This window comes from Nymphalis io, chromosome 22 (assembly GCF_905147045.1).
Source record: "Nymphalis io chromosome 22, ilAglIoxx1.1, whole genome shotgun sequence".
Lineage (NCBI taxonomy): Eukaryota > Metazoa > Arthropoda > Insecta > Lepidoptera > Nymphalidae > Nymphalis > Nymphalis io.
This window is the reverse complement of record NC_065909.1, coordinates 3,258,747-3,277,671: the sequence shown is the minus strand read 5'-3', so window position 1 is coordinate 3,277,671 and position 18,925 is coordinate 3,258,747. Positions and strand designations below refer to the sequence as shown.

The following is an 18,925-nucleotide window of genomic DNA, read 5'->3' as shown; positions in this document are numbered from 1 at the left end:
TAAGTTAAATAAGTAATCAAATATGATAAGTATAATAATTTGACTGTGCTTTTCGTTCTTGTATATATATATATATATATATATATATATATATATATATATATATATATATATATATATATATATATATATATAATATATATATATTCAATGATGACTTGTAATTTTACGGATTATTTTATTACATATCATATAAAATGATAATAGATAATTAACTAATCATGACAATAACATTTAAAATTGGAACTCCGAAAATGTGGTCACCACAGAAAATGAAACCACACAAAATAAGAGTCTATTTCAATTCAATACGTCGCATTAGAAAGAAAAAACCGCCTCCTCTCTATGGACCGACATGTTCGATCATAATTCGTAATCCTCATCATAATTTATAATCGTTCCGCTGTTAATTATTATTATAATTAAGTAAGATGTATTAAGAAATATTAGCGATTTATTGAAAACAGATAAAGATTTTTTTTTTTTTACGAGGACCCAAGAATTGCGTTCACGTATGTCCAAATATCACTCTGATCGGATTAGTAATTAAGTCGTAAAAGCGTAACAAACAAAACACTGATTATGAATCAGATTTATAATATTAGTTTAGGATAAATATGAAATCGTTTTAAATATTTTTGTCGGTAAATATGTTGTAACTTACAAATAACATAGTTAGTTTCAGTCAAAAAAGTTGCCTGGAAGAGTTTTTAACCTAATATCCTGTGCTATTGTGCGTGTGTGTGCAAGATAATAAATAAGAGACTTACCTCTGCCCAGAAGCAGACGATGAGCGATGATCCAGACATCATCAGAGGATAGTAAGCTGACAGAAGACTAGTCGCCCAACCCTCTTGGAATGCAGACTGGGGACAAAATATTTCAACATTTTTACATGAATCCATATTTTTTTTATGTTGGTGTCCGTGAATCATTAGTCAACAAATTCAGGACAAAAATAATTTAGTTACTTGATTTTCTAAGTAAATTGATTAACTTTTAAATTATTTAAACAACAAATACATTATCGGACAATCATCAAGACGACAAACAATCGATCATATAAATAACCAAGTTAAAGTTACGACGGATAATGAAATTACAAACCTTAAAATTCTCTTGTTATAAAAGGGGAAATATGTTCATCGGTGTATCCTGCTTTCACATAGCAACGGAGCGTATCGGCGTGATAGAGATAGTTCAGAGGCGAGACATTGGCTTAAATCACCTGTGGTAAAAGTTTGGGCAGCCTTTTTGGATACACCAATTATTCTACCGCGATACTTTGTGAATGGACAAGTTAAATTTCGAACACAAGAAACCTTTCCATTCCTTGCACCCGTTTCCCCATAATAATACTGTCTCACTTACTCTTCAAACCATAATCCATCAATGCAAAGTATTAATATTAGTCGATAGAATAACTAATGATTTTAAAAGAATCAACTTACCGGCGAAACGAAATACGCGCCGCGGATTAGAGACGCGAGGAATGCAACAAGATAAAGCATCTTCTGCGTTGTAACTTTGCAAGCCCTGAGGAAGGTGGGCGCCTTGAGCCGCCTGTACTCCGTGACGACGCATATCGTGAGTTGCACCGCGCAGACGAACGCGACCAGGAGGAACACTCCGCCGATGCCTGGAACCGAGAAAGTACATATTCACGATTTGCTCTTATAAATATACGATTCGATTATCAATATTAGATTTAATATTTAATTTTGTAAATATTCCTTATCCCTAAACGAGTCCCTAAGATGTAAATAATGATTTTATAAAATTATTATGAAATTTTAATTTTCATTTGTTGTTCAAAACAATTCCCGTACACCCAAACGTAGTCCCACAAAGGGAACGAAGTCAGTACCTACATTTACAGGCAATTACTTTTCGTATTTACAGTTACAAATGAATCGAGTCGATATTAAAGAGAGATCACTGATTTTTCAAATACCTTTTGTTTATAATTATTCATCTCGTGCTCGTGCAGCCGTGAAGGGCATGTTTTAAGATAACCTTTATGTTTAGGATTCTGACACATGTGAATCACATCATCGCGGTCAAAGTATCACTTGAAACCCTGACCAGCTAATGAATACTTACAAGCATGATAAGGCAGATTTGGTCCAGCGCACTCGTCTCCCGAGTAACGTATCTCACAGAGACAGGTGCCGTTCATGCAGTCACCACGTCCACTGCAGCCAAGCGCGCAGCCCGCTCCACGAGCCGCTGCCGACATCACTGCGTCAGCGTAATACGCTAATAGGGAACGCATTTTAATACTAGCGACGGTGACCGCCGCTGATGATAGCTGGAAAAGAAAGAAAGAATAATGTTATTTTTTTAATGTAATTATGTTATATAATATTATCTGGTATGGGTAGAATTTATTTGGTTTTTCTTAAGTATCGCTTCTTTTTATAAGGTTCTGCCTACGGCTTCCCCCACGTTGAGGGCTGGTATTGGATACTCCATTTCCCTTTCAGTACCCTTGACAGCGTATATGCAAAACACAAATAAACAAAAACGCGATAGCATTTATAATATAAGTTAGCGATAGCGGGTTCACAAAGTTCGATTTTAGTTGAACAATATTTGTTCCTCAAAAAAATGGCACCCTTTTATTGAATCGATTTTTATTGTGTGTTGTTCATTTGATTGAGTCAGTTGAGACCGATAGTAATCGTTTTCGATTTATCAGTTGATTAATGAAAACCGACTCGAGACAACGCGACTTTAGAGTCGATTATAAATAAGGTCACACATCGGTCATACGAATTAATTTTTAAATAAAACCCAATTTACATTATGTATTTATATCATACTAGCTGTCGTATGCAACTTCGTTCGTTTAATTTTAAATGTATGAATAAAAAAAATGTATTATTAATTTGCGTATGCTACGCTTAGCCGATTAAGATAACACTTCATACACTTCGGAGGTGCCTGGTATTATATTTATTGGGTGGCTTTTCTAAACTTTCGAGGCAACCTTCGTTTCCTAATCTAGAGACGCTCTAAAAGCGGATTTTAAATTATTTAGATTTTTTAGGTGCGTTACAATCTACTCGTTCAAGTTTATCCACTCGACGCGTTTAAAATAATATTATTACAAAATATAATCATACCCGTACTACACTATACTGTCGACTGCGCAGTAAGGTATCCTTTAAAGAATGGCGCTGCGGCGGATATTATCATCATCCCGATTTTGATTCTTTATTTTTGTGTTCATATATTTGTTCAGAAAGACTTAAGATGCTTTATGTGTCTTTTATTTATTAGCATATAATAATACGTGATAACCAGTTTGCTAGCGACTTAATTCGATAAAATTTATCTTAATTACCATACATATTGCAAACGTGGCCTTGAAATCGATTGTATTTCCGGTTAACTCGGATTTCCGGTGTCTATAGACTGAGCTGGTGGTGGAGTATGTTTCAATTTATTAACAATTTTGTGGTTTATATAATATATATGGAATAAGCTCCGAACCTTCTCCTCAAAAAGAGGAGAGGAGGCCTTTAGCCCAGCAGTGGAACATTCACAGGCTGTTACTGATAATATTTGTAATTGTTTGTAATAATTGGGAATAAGAATTGAGTTTTTGCAACCTCGAAATTATAGAACGAATAGAAAGAGTGAATATATTAAATTAGGGTACGACGAAGGAGATCGAGAGGGCGCTTGGTCCATGAATAAATCGATTAAAATTACGGAAGTACTAGAAACTATATTTAACTATAAAACAAAATGAATACACAAAGAAACGTTAAATACCTACCACAATTGTGAATATTTAAATTTAAATCTTATATTAAAGACATAGAGCTTATAATGCAATAAATAAAAATATATATCATAATAAAGACCGTATGTTGCACAACACGTGTCTCGTCTTAAAAAGCATTACGAATGTATGCATGCATTATGAATTGTCGTGCAAAACGCCTTCTACTCATTTTTAAAACGCAATTAAAAAAGGATAAGCGCAATATGCAAATAACTAGACGTTAATTTTATATACGTGGACGTTTTATATACGTATCTTCTATATTATAAAAAAAAGTAATGTTTCTAAGTTTATAGGAGGTAGTATCTAAAGCTAGCCGTCCAGTTTCAGAAAATCGTTCACCAATATTTAAAAATAACCTTCACAATTGACACGGGCTACATATTATCCTGATACACCTTAAAAACAGTTTTCATGTTCCCTGTATGGAAATCAAGGAGTACCGTAACAGCCTGTGAATATCCCACTGCTGGGCTAAAGGCCTCCTCTCCTCTTTTTGAGGAGAAGGTTTGGAGCTTATTCCACCACGCTGCTCCAATGCGGGTTGGTGGAATACACATGTGGCAGAATTTCAGTGAAATTAGACACATGCAGGTTTCCTCACGATGTTTTCCTTCACTGTAAAGCACGAGATGAATTATAATCACAAATTAAGCTCATGAAAATTCAGTGGTGCTTGCCCGGGTTTGAACCCACGATCATCGGTTAAGATTCACGCGTTCTTACCACAGGGCCATCTCGGCTAATCAAGGAGTACACACACACATATTTACCATCTAGGTATATACATACATTTTTACCCCCATAACGAACTTTTTTAGTTTTTTTTTTTGATCATAGACTATAAATTGTTTAAATTAAATAAAAATATTATTTATACAAGTAGGCTCATAAAAACAAAATCGAATCATGTTATGTTACTGAATAAAATGTAATGTATGTATGTATTGAATTAAATGTAAAGTTATCGTCGGTTCGCAATGTAGATTCTGCCTAGACGAACAGGCAAAAAAGTAACGCAACAATTATATTTATAATTGCATAAGGTTTCAATTTATTAACGGGCAAAGTTAAAAATATTTGCGAAAACTTATCAAAGAAGCGAATACTTTGCGCCAGGAAAGACTTATTGACTTAGCGGAGTCGCAAACTTGGAGTTGTAAAGTTTACCTTCCATGTCTAAACAATGATTGTCGGCGATTCTATTACATATATTCACAATTGTTTATAATTCTGTAACGTTGATTCTACTCTATGCTGTCTCTTCCTGATTATTAATTTTATATGGAAGTAAATAGGATAGCATGCTTTTTATAGTTGTGACTTCTAGTTACTAGGAGTGCTACAGATACAATAAAATTTTTTACACTTAAAATAAGGTTTTTAAAATATTTCACGTACAATTTATAATCTGTGATAGCCCATTGGTTAGAACACTTGTATCTTAATCTAAGACAGTTGATTCGAATCCGAGCAAGCATCATTGAATTTTCATGTGCTTAAATTGTGTTTTCATTCATCTCGTGCTCGGTAGTGAAGGCAAATATCGTGAGAAAACATGTACGTCTTGATATTAAAATCTTCATCCACCAATCCACATTGGAGCAGCGAGGTGGGACAATCTCAGAAGTGGGACACAAGACTTTAACCTATTACCTTAACATTTGCGAAAGGAAATAAAATATAATTATCATATTAATTATATCCGGATAAAATACTTAAGATAATTAAGCAAAGAAATCACATCTACTTATGTCCCTGATCTCTCTTCGTAGTTATTTATGCAACCGGGGTCATTGCACTTTCTGTATCTAAAATTACCATCACGTGGTATCTTGTGAACAACACGAGACTATTTCGTGATACAAAATAATACTGTATTAATCAAATCAATTTTACAAAAACATTAGAATCGCTAATAAATGAGCACATTAAATATAAAGCTATCGATTCGTACAAAACACAGCGATTGTCAAAATCAAAATATTTTTTATTCAAATAGACTTTTACAAATACTAATGTGTCGTCAAGCGCCACCACCGGGTCAGACTGTAGGTTCTACCGAGAAGAACCGCCAAGAAACTTAGTAGTTACTAGTTTTTTTTTTTTACAAAAATACAAATTTGTATCAATTACATACACTTATTTCCTGCACGATATCCAGCCATCTCTCAATCATCATTCATCAATCATTCAATCCACGCATTTTTGTCAGACATATATTCAGACACAGAGTATTGTGATCGTGATTTTTAAACTGCACAATACACAAATAACCACACAAGTAGTAAACTTAACTATTAAAAAATGTTAAAAGTGTACAAAAGTCCTTTATTCTAATAATAAATTGTAATTACACGATGCTTTATCATCCTGTCATGTGTCAAATAACTGATGACAAAAAGGGACACATGCATGTTAAATTATTGTTTTTTTAACAGTTTTCGCCAACGTAAGAAAGAGCTGTTGGTATGTACCCTATGTCCTGTTCTGCGCCCCTGACATCGTGTATTCGAAGATCGATTGAGTAGTGAAGCTGTGAAAGCGTAACAAACAAATAAACAAACAAACTCACAGTGAGTCATGAAGATATAATATTTATAATGATTTCAAATTCAACTATGAAATATTATACAATTACTTCATTGAACTAAAAAAAATTAATTATTTATATTCATCTAATTGAACTAGTAATGATTCATCGTTTGAGATACGACCATCGTAAACGATCACAACGGTCTAATTTACAGTAACAATTGGTGTAAAACACTAATCAGGCCGTTGGCATACATTCAAGCAATTATCATACTTAGCATTTGCCAAAATTACAAAAAATCATCAATCATACTGAGTTTCTTGCCGGTAGAATCTACATTCCGAATCGGTGGTCGCTTTACATTTAGCATGACGATTCAAGCCCATATGAGGCTATTTCAGTAAATATATTATTTTATTTTATTTAGTCTTGAATAACAACTAAATTCAATCATATATAGTGAAAATTCACTCCACGTTTGTTCTACTTTATGCAATGTCCAAAGTATCTTGAATAGTAATAATAGTAGATTATACGAATATCTATCAGAACAACGTATTGACAGACACAAGGCGAGACTGCTAACGATGCCAAAAGTAAAATCAATACCAATAGTTAATGTCAACCAATTAAATACTTAAAAAAAAATAAAAGCCGATGTAAATAATTATATGGATAGACAAAATGAGACATATCTGTTCCACTCCAACTCACAAAGATTACAGCTATTAATACTAAAATCATTTACACGTTAGAAATCTCATAATTTACTATAATATAATTCATAAGATTATTACCAGTTCCGTAGCAAATGAGCTGGTACACGCCAATCTCGGTGTAGACGGAACTAGTCAAGTCCACTTTATGTTAAAGGAAAATCAGGAACCTAACGATATTCTCGAGAATTATTTCTGTAGTTGTATAAGAGCATACTTTAATTGAACTACTTTTTTATTACATTCGCTGAAAACTCGACTCAGTTCGATATAATGGTACAGTCTGTCGTTTTAGTTCGTTGCTTGCTTTTTTAAGGTCACAGGTTAAAGCCTAGCCAAATAAACAGGAGATATTTTAGAACAAGGAAAGGTGCAGATGTCCGAAGACATAAATATCCCTAATTACTTTTCAATCACTCTTAAAATATCGATGGGTCGACAATCTGATACGAGCGGAGAAAAGGTGCACGAGCAACGGCTTAACGTTCTTTCTGAGGCACGGTATAATAATTATAGCATGTAATATAACACTACAACAGCCATGCATAACATCTTACCAAAACTCATATGCCCGTCATTACACTGGCGCTTTTCAAATCGGACACACGACAAAACTGATATAGTTCACTTTATTTATCGATAAAAGTGTAGACATTATAGTATTTAGACAATTAAAAAAATGCCACCACAATTGCGGTTTCAGGATAATATTAACAAAATATTCTCATCAAAATATATAAATAGACACTAACGCAGTGTCGTGTCAAAATGTAACAATTATATAGATAACACAACATTATAACGTATATAACGTTAAGTAATACGATATGGTAAAGTGGAACAAAGGATATATTCATTGATATAAACTATATTCAGAGGATACGAATATAACGTTACATCGACGTTTTAGTTAGAAATATCTCCATTCCATTGATACAACTTGAACGAGTTAGCGTGAAGTGCATTTCTTATCAACTTGGAAACACTTCAATTTGCCAGGACAAACGTTACTCTACCAGGCATTAAGGGGTACTGTTTGTATGAAAAGTGACAAGAGCGTGAATACATCAATATTGTATTTATACACGAACTAGCTTACGTCCACGTGTGAGAGGAGGCGGTTGGTGTATATATATAAGTAGCCTATGTGTTAAGTCAGTGTATAAGGCTATAGGCGGGCTAACCGTCGGGACGTCACAGTAGTATGCACAAGCGATCCCGTGACGCCCCCAGGAGAGACAGTGAGGGTACCAGTGGTTTTTTAGTTCCGGTGCAATTGACGTTTCAGGCGCCGGCGAATCCCAAATGAAATGCGTAAATTTCGAGCGAGATAAAAATAGAGTTATAAGGCTATCTCTGTTCCAAATTTCAGAAAAATACAGTCAATAGTTTTTGCGTGAAAGGTAAACCTGGACTTGACAAAAACTCTTTTCCTTTCAAGAAAAAAATATTAATGGAAATAGATTTGGAAGAGATACATCCGACAACGCAAGTTTACTCCCGTTATTATTCACAGCCGAACACGAGACGAATAGAAGACATAATTCTTAGGGGTGCTTTTCCAGACTTAAACCTTCTCTACTCAATATATAATAATAATTTAGATGAAAATAACATTAATGGTAAAGTATGCTAGAGTATCAGAAGTAAGGTGATATCCGACTAGAGTATGAAGTGAGCTAGGTGAACAAATACCGCAGCAACACGAACTTCGCGTACATATTTTAAGCATACGCGTTAATAAAGTTACCGGAGAAAAAAGCGTATTTTATAAAATATAATGTAGAATAATAGAAGCACGGTATTTTTTTGTAAAGTACGGACAAATGGACCACGTGATGGTACCGCCCCTATAGACATCTGCACAATAAGAAATATTAACCATTCCTTAAATCGCCAATACACCAACAATCTTGGGAACTAAGATGTTATGTCTCTTGTGCATGTCTACTGGTTCAGTCACTCTTCACATAGGAACACAATAATTCCAAGTCTTTTATGCGCTGTTTGGCGGTAGAATATCTGATTAATGAATAGTACCTACCCAGACGGGCTTGCACAAAGCCCTACCGCTAAAGTTAGTATAAGAACTGGATTAGCATGAAACCTTTTTTTTCACGCAATGGAACCCTTCAGAAAGGTACCCTGGTCGCATGGAGGGAAAGGTCGGGTTTTGTGAGATTCTTACCCACTAAAAACACTGCAATGGCAGTACCGGGTGTCGGGGCTGACTGGACTAGCAAGAAACCGACATCAACTTTACAAGTCAATAGGATAAAGTATGCGTAAATACATAAAAACGATTAAACATATTTTTTTATTCATAAGATTCCTAACATACTTAAATAAACTTGTATATAATAAAAAATACATATAAGATCGTGTGGAAATGCGAAATAAATACCGAACTGTCTTCCGCATTTTTCATTATTACATAGTATTTTTAATAACCATGTTATTTATAACACATTCTAGTTTTATTGTACCCCCAAGCAGTAATACTTAATATTGTTGCGATACGGTTTGAAGGGTGAGTAAGCCTGTATAATTACAGGAACAAGGGACATAAAATCTTAGTTCCCACATCCCAAGGTTGGTGGCGCATTAGCGATGTAAGTATATCATGAGATAGCTAATTTGCCAGCCCGCTAAAATATTATAAATAAGATTTAAAAAAATCGATTGGCACTGTCTATATTCAGTATACTAAATCTAGCTTAATCTGACAGTTGATTCTTTCTAAAAACTATTTTTTCATCATTTCCTTGCCCTGATCCCATTTATTTGGGGTCAGAGCAAGGAAATGATGTCAGAGTTTTTCTATCCATCACACAACCAGTCAAGCGTCGTATCGTAACTTTTGTTATAAAAAATTTAGATTCTAGAAAAGTATAAATATTATCATTCATATTATCAACATGGAATTAATTATTTTAATATAAAAAAAAAAACATTTAGTTTATTTTTTACTATCGTGTCTTATTTACCATGGTATAAGCCATGGTAGAATCGTTAAGTTTTTTTTTTATAGAATAAGTAGGCCAGTCCATTGGACAACCTGATGGTAAGTGGTAACTCAACCACTCAACCTTCAAATATAAATTTTTGTCAGAGAACCTGCCACGGCAGCTTGCACAAAGCCGTACCAAGTAAAAAATATGCTTTTAAACTTAAAAGACCTTTAGAAATGGTTAAATAATAATATTCTTAAAAATAAACATAACTGGAATATTAAAGTTTACCCACTGCGTTCTAATAATATTTCTCAAGACGTAATTATTAATCATTCAATCAGTTACATTGTAAACAAACAGCCGTGTTTATTGTCATTGTTGCTTATCTAATCACACTACGAATCAAGGATCTTGTGTAACGTTACAATAGCTTTGAAGATAATATCATAAGACCATCCAACATTATATATCAACATATAAAATTAGCAAAACACGACATACGTTGTCCTGTCCGTCCATACATATATTGCAAGTGTAGGTTGAACGGCATAGCAATTGTATACGAAATCAATGTATCCCGAGGTCCTGGGTTCGAACTACGGGTCCGGCCAGAAGATTTTTAGTAGCAGCTCGGAGTCTGGAAGTTGGAAGTGTGTTCACTCCCTTGTACAGCACGTAATCGAACAGCACGTAAACCCGTTGTTCCTGCCTCTGAACTGTTTCCGATCGTCTCGGATTGTCGTCCCGTCAGATCAGAGATTGAGGGAATCGAGAGTGCATCTGTGTTTGCGCACATATTTCTGCACTGTAATATGTCCTGCGCAGTTAGCTAATCTCTCTTGAGATTGGCTGCCACTCTTTATATCGGTCAAGAGGACATCGTTATGCACAGACAGAAGACGCCTGTCGGGTAATGATCGTATTATATATTTAATTTAATTAATTCAATAAATAGGATTGACGTTTCGTTGTTAGCTACACACGTACACGGAATATTTTAACAATTGTCAGGGGCCAGGGCCTTGTATGTCGGACACGTCTCTGACAAAAAAATTATTGTATATATTAACAAAAGCATATAATATACTAATATTATAAATGCGAAAATAAATCTTTTTTTGATTATTTCTTTTAATGCTAATTATTTTCAATCAATGTAATGTACATTAAAGTATAAAGTAAATAATCCATCCATCCATTTTAAAAAAAGGTAACAATATTGTAAATATCACTTTGATTAACTCGATAGTTACTTACATAATCTAGTTTTATAAGTCAGTACAACTTTGTATTATATTGATATCATGTAAGTGAACTTTGGTCTTTTGAGAATGTGGCTGCTCGTTTTCATTACCAGACAGCATCACAATATAAATTTTATGATAATCGATGACAATACATTACTTACTAGCACTCTTGCCACTATTCGACGGTATCATAATTATCATTAGTGCAGTAGTTTTTTTTAACTTGCTTATATACATCATTTATTTACTGCAAATAATTCCTATGTAAACATATTTATGATGTAATACCCGTAATGCGATTTAAATAAAAGAACACACACACGGTCACAGGACCAGGAGAATTGGCGCGCCTGTGAGAAGGCCTATGTCCAGTAGTGGATTAATATGTGGACTGAATATGATGATGATGACGTATACAATATATATTACGATAGACGTATGTACGAGTACATAACGTGTGTACCATTGAACACACCGAGAGTGTCGGACCACGGGACGGGTAAAGCGCCGGATGCGTTATATATATATTTTTTTTTATATTCGCCGGGAGGGCAAATGACTCTATTCCACCTGATGGTAAGTGGTAGTAGAGTCCAAACGCGACGACGGCCAGTACAGACGGGAAAAACGTTCTGCACTAGCCGCCTTCGCCTTGCCGGCTAGCAAGATGCCTCTTCACGCCTCGTTTGAAGGAACCCGGGTTGTAAGAGGAGGGTAACACGTGAGCTGGTAAGGAATTCCATTTTTTGGAAGTGCGACAAAGAAAGGAGTTGAATGTATTATATATATATATGTAAATTATATATTATATATATATATATATATATATATATATATAATTATATTGTATATGTGTAAATTGTATGAACAAAATCTCACGGCCTCTCTCGAATCAATGTCGAGAATGATTATCGCTGGGTATTAGTGGACGAGAATCCCACAAAGGAGGTTGCCATTCCTCCTTTAAGGATGTAAATATCATTATCATTATATCATCTGGGTTTATACAATGATTTCAAAGACAAGAACAATAGTCTATATATTTAACTTAAAAGTCCAAGAAATATTTTGTTCTTCTAAAAGAGTAGTTTTAGTTTACTCTGTGTATCTGAATGTTACGACAAAATCACTGAATCGATTTTAAGCAAATTTCGTACGGAGCAAGCTTGAACACAACGGAAACACAAAAAACTAGAATCCTGATCTACAAATTATTTTTGATACCGGTTCTCGTGGCCGGTTTTGTGAAATTAATTTTAAAACCGAAAAATATTTATACAAAACAGAAAGAGAATGTTTGGAACTTTTCCACTGCGCTGTTTCAAGTCGGGTTAGTGGAAACACATTTCGCAGAATTTCATCTGACACATGCAAACCTAGCAATATATTACTTCACCACTGAGCACGAAATATTAATACAATTATAAATATAAATTATGCACAAGTAAACGGTAGTTGCCCCGGTTTAAGCCCATATCGTCGATTATGATTCAAGTGGTTAGCCACAGCGCAAACACGGCTCACGTTATATCTAAGTACAGCATTAAAACAAAACGATATTTTCATAGTCGACAGCAATAAATGCGATTATTGTAGGGCAGGTAGATGTTACGTAAAAGCGCTAGCCTTGGCAGTTATTTCGGTCCACTTGAACATACATATTTTTATTGTTTACATAAAACAATAACAATACAATTACGGTTTAATCGAATACTTCTTTTATTTCCTGAAGATTTTAAAACTTAAAAGACAAAAAAAACAATTTTAATAATTATTTCAAAATAGCTGTTTTCCACCCGTATCAATAATCCCTTAATTATAAAGTAATTATATTATAAAGAAGTTGAAAAGGTACAATACCTTTTAAATTCAAATGTAATGAAAAATAAAACTTGAGAAAGTCCTACTGCGGGGCAAAAGTTACCTCTCCCTTTAAAATGGTAAGGAACGTATTCCACCACGCTACAACAATGGAAGTCACCATACATGTAAATTGTAGGTGCTCTTACGATGTTCTCTACCAGTTAGAATGAAATTGAACGCATGAACACAACTTGAGCGAATAAAAACCTACAAAGAGAAGCCGAAAAAAAAATTACTGCTCGCCCGGATTCGAACCAAGATTCTTTTGTTTAAATCGCGTTACGAGTATATCCACTGCGCCGACTAGGATAACAGAAAATTAAATTTCCCAAATTATTCAAAGATCTTCTTGTGACCGTTGAGCATTGATCTTGAAAAACGAGTTTATACCACAAAACAAACACGTTTCCGTTAACCATATACTTATATATAGAAATCTAGCTTCTACACGTGACATACGTTTACTTGAAATTGAATTAAATAATATTCGTTATAAGTTATAAGAAACGGAAACTATATATATTCAAGATTCAAACTATATTCATAATCGATCACATCAAAATCGATTCAACCGGGACAAGGTAACATAGACACAGAATTACTTTCGCATTTATAATCTTTTTATTGACAAACAAAAGCCTTGGAGTTTGTGAAATAATGTTTCTTTATAATCATATTTCATTTGAGTTTCCAAAAGACCTCCTCTCCCTTTTTGAGGAGAAGGTTTTGGAGCTTATTCCACCACGCTGCTCCAATGCGGGTTGGTGGAATACACGTGTGGCAGAATTTCAGTGAAATTAGACACATGCAGGTTTCCTCACGATGTTTTCCTTCACCGTCAAGCACGAGATAAAATATAATCATAAATTCAGCACATGAAAATTCAGTGGTGCTTGTCCGGGTTTGAACCCACGATCATTGGTTAAGATCAAGTACATAAGTATAGTGTTATCATCAAGGATCTTGGTATCAAGATTGATGAACATTTAAAATGGGATTTTCATATTTCTCTTATCTCTAGGCGTATTAGAAAACTACTGGAAAAATCATTAATAAGTTATTGCATATGTGCTTGGTGAGGTGTTGCACAAGTGCACTTAACCAAAAAAGGTACTTATGGCCCTTCCAATTCGCCACTCAACCACATTATTGTATGATACTTAAGTTTTGAATGTACGTAAGCTATTCAAATATAGCGAAGGTTTAATAAATCAGATTACTGATAAAAGACTTAATAAATGTCCTGTTCCCTTTTTTAGGACAAGTTTTGCCCAAAGATCCTACAATTATTTGGCTCCTATAATATATAACATATTACATGCTAAGCTCAAACTTAGGAAAAACACAAACAGACAACTAAATCAATTCATCTTTAAGTACCTTTTGGAACTAAATGACACAAATATAAATAGTTTATTTACACCCTTAAAATTGAATTAATTGCAAAATACACACACACACATACACGCGTGCGCACACACGCTCACATAAGCATGGACATCATATTTGTTCCATTTTAAATACTTTATTATTTCTTACTTCTCACTTTATACATTTTTTTTTGTTCATATAAACGGGAGTGGAGGCCTGGTGTGTTGTAGAACAGTTTATCTATTGCAAGCACCAGTCCTCACATTATTTAGCTGATATTTAAATGTTAATTTGTAAACTTCTTGTGAAGAAATAAATAAAATATTATTATTATTAAGATTCACGCGCTCTTACCACTGGGCCATCTTGGTTTTCAATAAGCGTATACATACATTATATATATAAAGGTACTGTTTATAGTTCAAAATCCTACATAATACTTATGTAAGACTGTACCGGCCCTAATGGTAGTAAGCCATGTACTGTTTTCACAGGATAAGTATATACTTTTTATGGTTTGTTTATTATTTACTTGTTTGAAATCCTGGTTCAATAACCTTTTATTGGGGCGTGTGTGAACAAATAAATACCAATTCCAGTGCATCGGAAAGCATTGAGTCCTGCGACTATATTCTCTCCGGTAGTGTAGGTGTAGCTAAACGGATCACGAAATCTTACAGCGCCAATCTATTTGGGTGGTGTTGATTAATTACCATCAGGTATATCAGCTGTCCATTTACCTATATTATAAAAACAAAAACCTTTAATCCATCGCTGCTTGAAATAAAATAAATCAAACAAAACATATCGAATAAATATATAACATATTTTTTGTAAAACGGTACTAACATACAAAATGTTAATTAACATGAAAGCTGATTATATAAATTTATAATTATATATATATTATATAAACTATAAAGCTGATTACACTGATCAAGATACGAATATTCATTAGGTGAAGGCGAAATAGTTGATATCGAAAACATTCATCATGTCTGCCATGAACGATTGTTTACAAATATCGAATGTCAAGGCCTTTGGGTTAATTAGATAAATCCGAGAGATCGGTTACGATATGGACTTCTATACCGTTACAAATGTTATCGTTGTAATACAATGATAAGGTTTTTTCATGAGAATTTCTAGACGTTCAATTTTGATAAAAAAAATAATAGTTGGGTATTTTTTTTTTTTTTTATAGAATAGGAAGGCGGACGAGCATATGGGCCACCTGATGGTAAGTGGTCACCAACGCTCTTAGACATTAGCATTGTAAGAAATGTCAACCATCGCTTACATATCCAATGCGCCACCAACCTTGGGAACTAAGATTTTATGTCCCTTGTGCCTGTAATTACACTGGCTCACTCACCCTTCAAACCGGAACACAACAATACCAAGTATTGCTGTTTTGCGGTAGAATATCTGATGAGTGGGTGGTACCTACCCAGACGAGCTTGCACAAAGCCCTACCACCAGTAAAGTGTATATGTGGAAGGGAACATTGTAAGATTAATTTATTTGATTAATTTATTTGATTCTTGTGAAAAACACTTATTAGTAATTAACCATAACCATATTTACGTTAAAATTTTACTTTGTCATAAATAGTTATATTTTATGTAACATCAAAATTAGTCCACTTCCCTGTTAAAACAGTAGTGGAAACATAACTGGCATAAGTGTTAAAATATGATTATTATATTAAGTTGTAATATACGATATGCTGTATGTTTCCCTAATAAATAAATAAATAAAATAAATAAATGTTTGGAGCTGCTTGGAGTTTGGGCGATAAGTGATTGGTGTTCTGTCGGAGTACGGCCGACAAACAACTTGCTTTGGAAATGTTCACAGTGTTTTTAACACACATCTCACAGTGGTGCTGCGACTGTTACTTTATCAAGAGCTACTCTAGCTACATAGTGCGACATAAACCATATATCAAGAGCGCTCACAAGGTCATAATATGATCATCACGAGGACACAACTACATTTTTATATGTATAATTCTTCTGTACGCGTGTATGTCACTGAATCGATTTTGATATTTTTTTGGGTGTGTTTAAATCCCTGAATGATTTAGAAAGGATCCGATTGGTGGCGCTGCGATCGGGTACCATTATTATTAAAAAAAATATCCGTACGAAGTAGGAACGGACGTATAGTATAATATATATTATATATTGTTAGACAACGTATCAAGTGTCTGCGTGCTGTGGTATGATAACAGCTTTTAGGTACCTACCTACTCATGCTTGTGACATTCGTGACCCGAGTTTGCACTTGAAATCGTGTTTATACAAAACGCATTATTTTTATTTCAACACTCGTTTTTTACGAGTAAAATTACGAGTTATAACATGACCAATTACCCAAACCGGCTTCGAACGAGTACAATGAGTGTGTACATAAAACATTTATATTGAACAACAAACTTACTAAAAAATACTTAGGAAAATGTTGGTTTTTTTGGGCTAGGAAACTTTTCCAGCATACACAGAATAACTCACCCATTTTTTTATTACAATCGAATCAATTTTTTTGAAACACAAAGAGGACATACATACATGGATTTTAATTTATATATGACTGTCATTTTAATGAAAAAGCTTAATTTATTCTTTCAATTAAAGGAGAATTGAAAAAAATATTATCCATTCATAAATATATTTTTTTTAAATAAAAAAATATTGTAACTTAATAATATATATATAATAAAGCAAAAACTATGAGTGCAATGAACTCGTCAATATATTTAAAACTGGTTGCATCTCACCTCCGGCATTGCTTCTGGCAACTTTTTCTTACTCGTTATGTTTTTGCATGTCCTTTCATCTTAAAATACTGAAGCGGAAAAATTACGCAAATATATTGAATTCTTATTGCTCATTCATCATTATATATACGTATGTAACGTTAGCAGAAAACAATTATGTATTCGAGTTTTGAGTAAATAACAATAGCAAACTGTCAATGATCCAATATGCTGGGCAATGTCTTATCCCTCAGAAGATTTTTGCGATAACTCCAAAGCGGGTTGGCGGATACGCATGTGGAAGAATTTTATTATACACGAAATGAATTATAAATACAAATTAAACGTATAAAATCAATAGTGCTTGCCAAGGTTTGATCTCCTCTTGTTGGTAAGTAAGTTTGGTAGCGCATTAACGATATGGCACCAATATTACGGGCGTTGGCGACCACTTATCATCAGACCACTTGCATGCCTGCCTTACTTATAAAAAAAATATTTAAATATACTTTTTATATCCATTAGCATCAATTAACATTTAATACAGATAAATTATAAACGAATGAAGTAGCCATTCTATCACATCACCACGTGGGCGGATTTCAGAGAGAAAAAATGGCGATACAACGAGAAATACTGGTGCCGCAATTCTTATCTCTATTCTACGCCATGACGTACAGTATCACAGTTTGATCTTTAAACATACATTATTAATTTATTCACTTGTCATATTTTTACGTTTTATCTTAAAACATATCTAGCTGAATGACTTCGAATCCACAACATGTCTACTGTCTTTTAAGATAAAAAAACACGTGACGAAAACTAATGCGTACAATTGGTCCAAACATACCGTTGAAAATGAAAATGAAAATATAATATACGGATTTGTCCGCGTCGGAGGGGTGTGAGAGGTGGTAAACCCTTTTCTGTATCCCTGACAAAATATGTAAAATTTCATGATGATCAGGTGTGTAGTTAAGACGTGAAAGCGTAACAACTTACTTGATGGTAGGACTTGGTGGAAACTTTGTGCAAGTATCTCCTACACATGACATACTATACCGCCAGCAATACCCAGTATTGGTGTATTCCGGTTTTAACGGTGATTGAACCAGTGTAACAACAGGCTTAAGGGACATTAGATCTCAGTACCAAAGGATGGTGGCTCATTGACAATGTAATGAATGATTAATATTTCTTACAGCACCGATGTCTGTGGGTGATGGAGACCATTTACCATCAGGTGGCCCATATTTACATCCGCTTTTCTATTAAAAAAAAAAACCTAAACAAACTCACTTTTGCATTTATAATATTAACAAAGACTTCATTACGGATCCCCGAATGATAAATAAATATACCTATACACCTAATTATGCCAAAATTTTTGGCAGAAGCATTTTTCATGCCCTGTTGTTTGATAAAATAATTCCAAGGCTATTAAAACAACAAAAACGCAAATATTAATATAATCATGAACACATTTGATAATGAATTGTTTTAACATATTTACTTATATACATTTTTTCTTTAATTATAAATAAAATAATTTTCAACCTTTAACTTTTTTATTACAGTTATTCATTTGATAACTAAGTAGTTAAGTTGATAATTGAGTAGGTTAATTATATTAATTAGCAAAAGATTTAACTAATTGCGTAATATCAGAATGAGTAGA

The 18,925-nt window shown here is 33.8% G+C and overlaps 1 protein-coding gene across 2 annotated transcripts in view; it reads right to left on the bottom strand.

The window, feature by feature from the left end:
• LOC126777051 (uncharacterized) overlaps window positions 1-18,925 on the bottom strand; it is a 99,080-nt gene that overhangs the window by 50,029 nt on the left and 30,126 nt on the right. For both annotated transcript variants that reach the window (XM_050499904.1, XM_050499905.1), the window contains exons 2-4: window positions 2,104-2,311; window positions 1,452-1,639; window positions 771-866 (exon numbers count right to left, since the gene is read on the bottom strand). In XM_050499904.1, coding sequence (XP_050355861.1) covers window positions 771-866; window positions 1,452-1,639; window positions 2,104-2,275 — 456 coding nt within the window. In that variant the 5' untranslated portion in view covers window positions 2,276-2,311. The remainder of the gene's footprint in view (window positions 1-770; window positions 867-1,451; window positions 1,640-2,103; window positions 2,312-18,925) is intronic.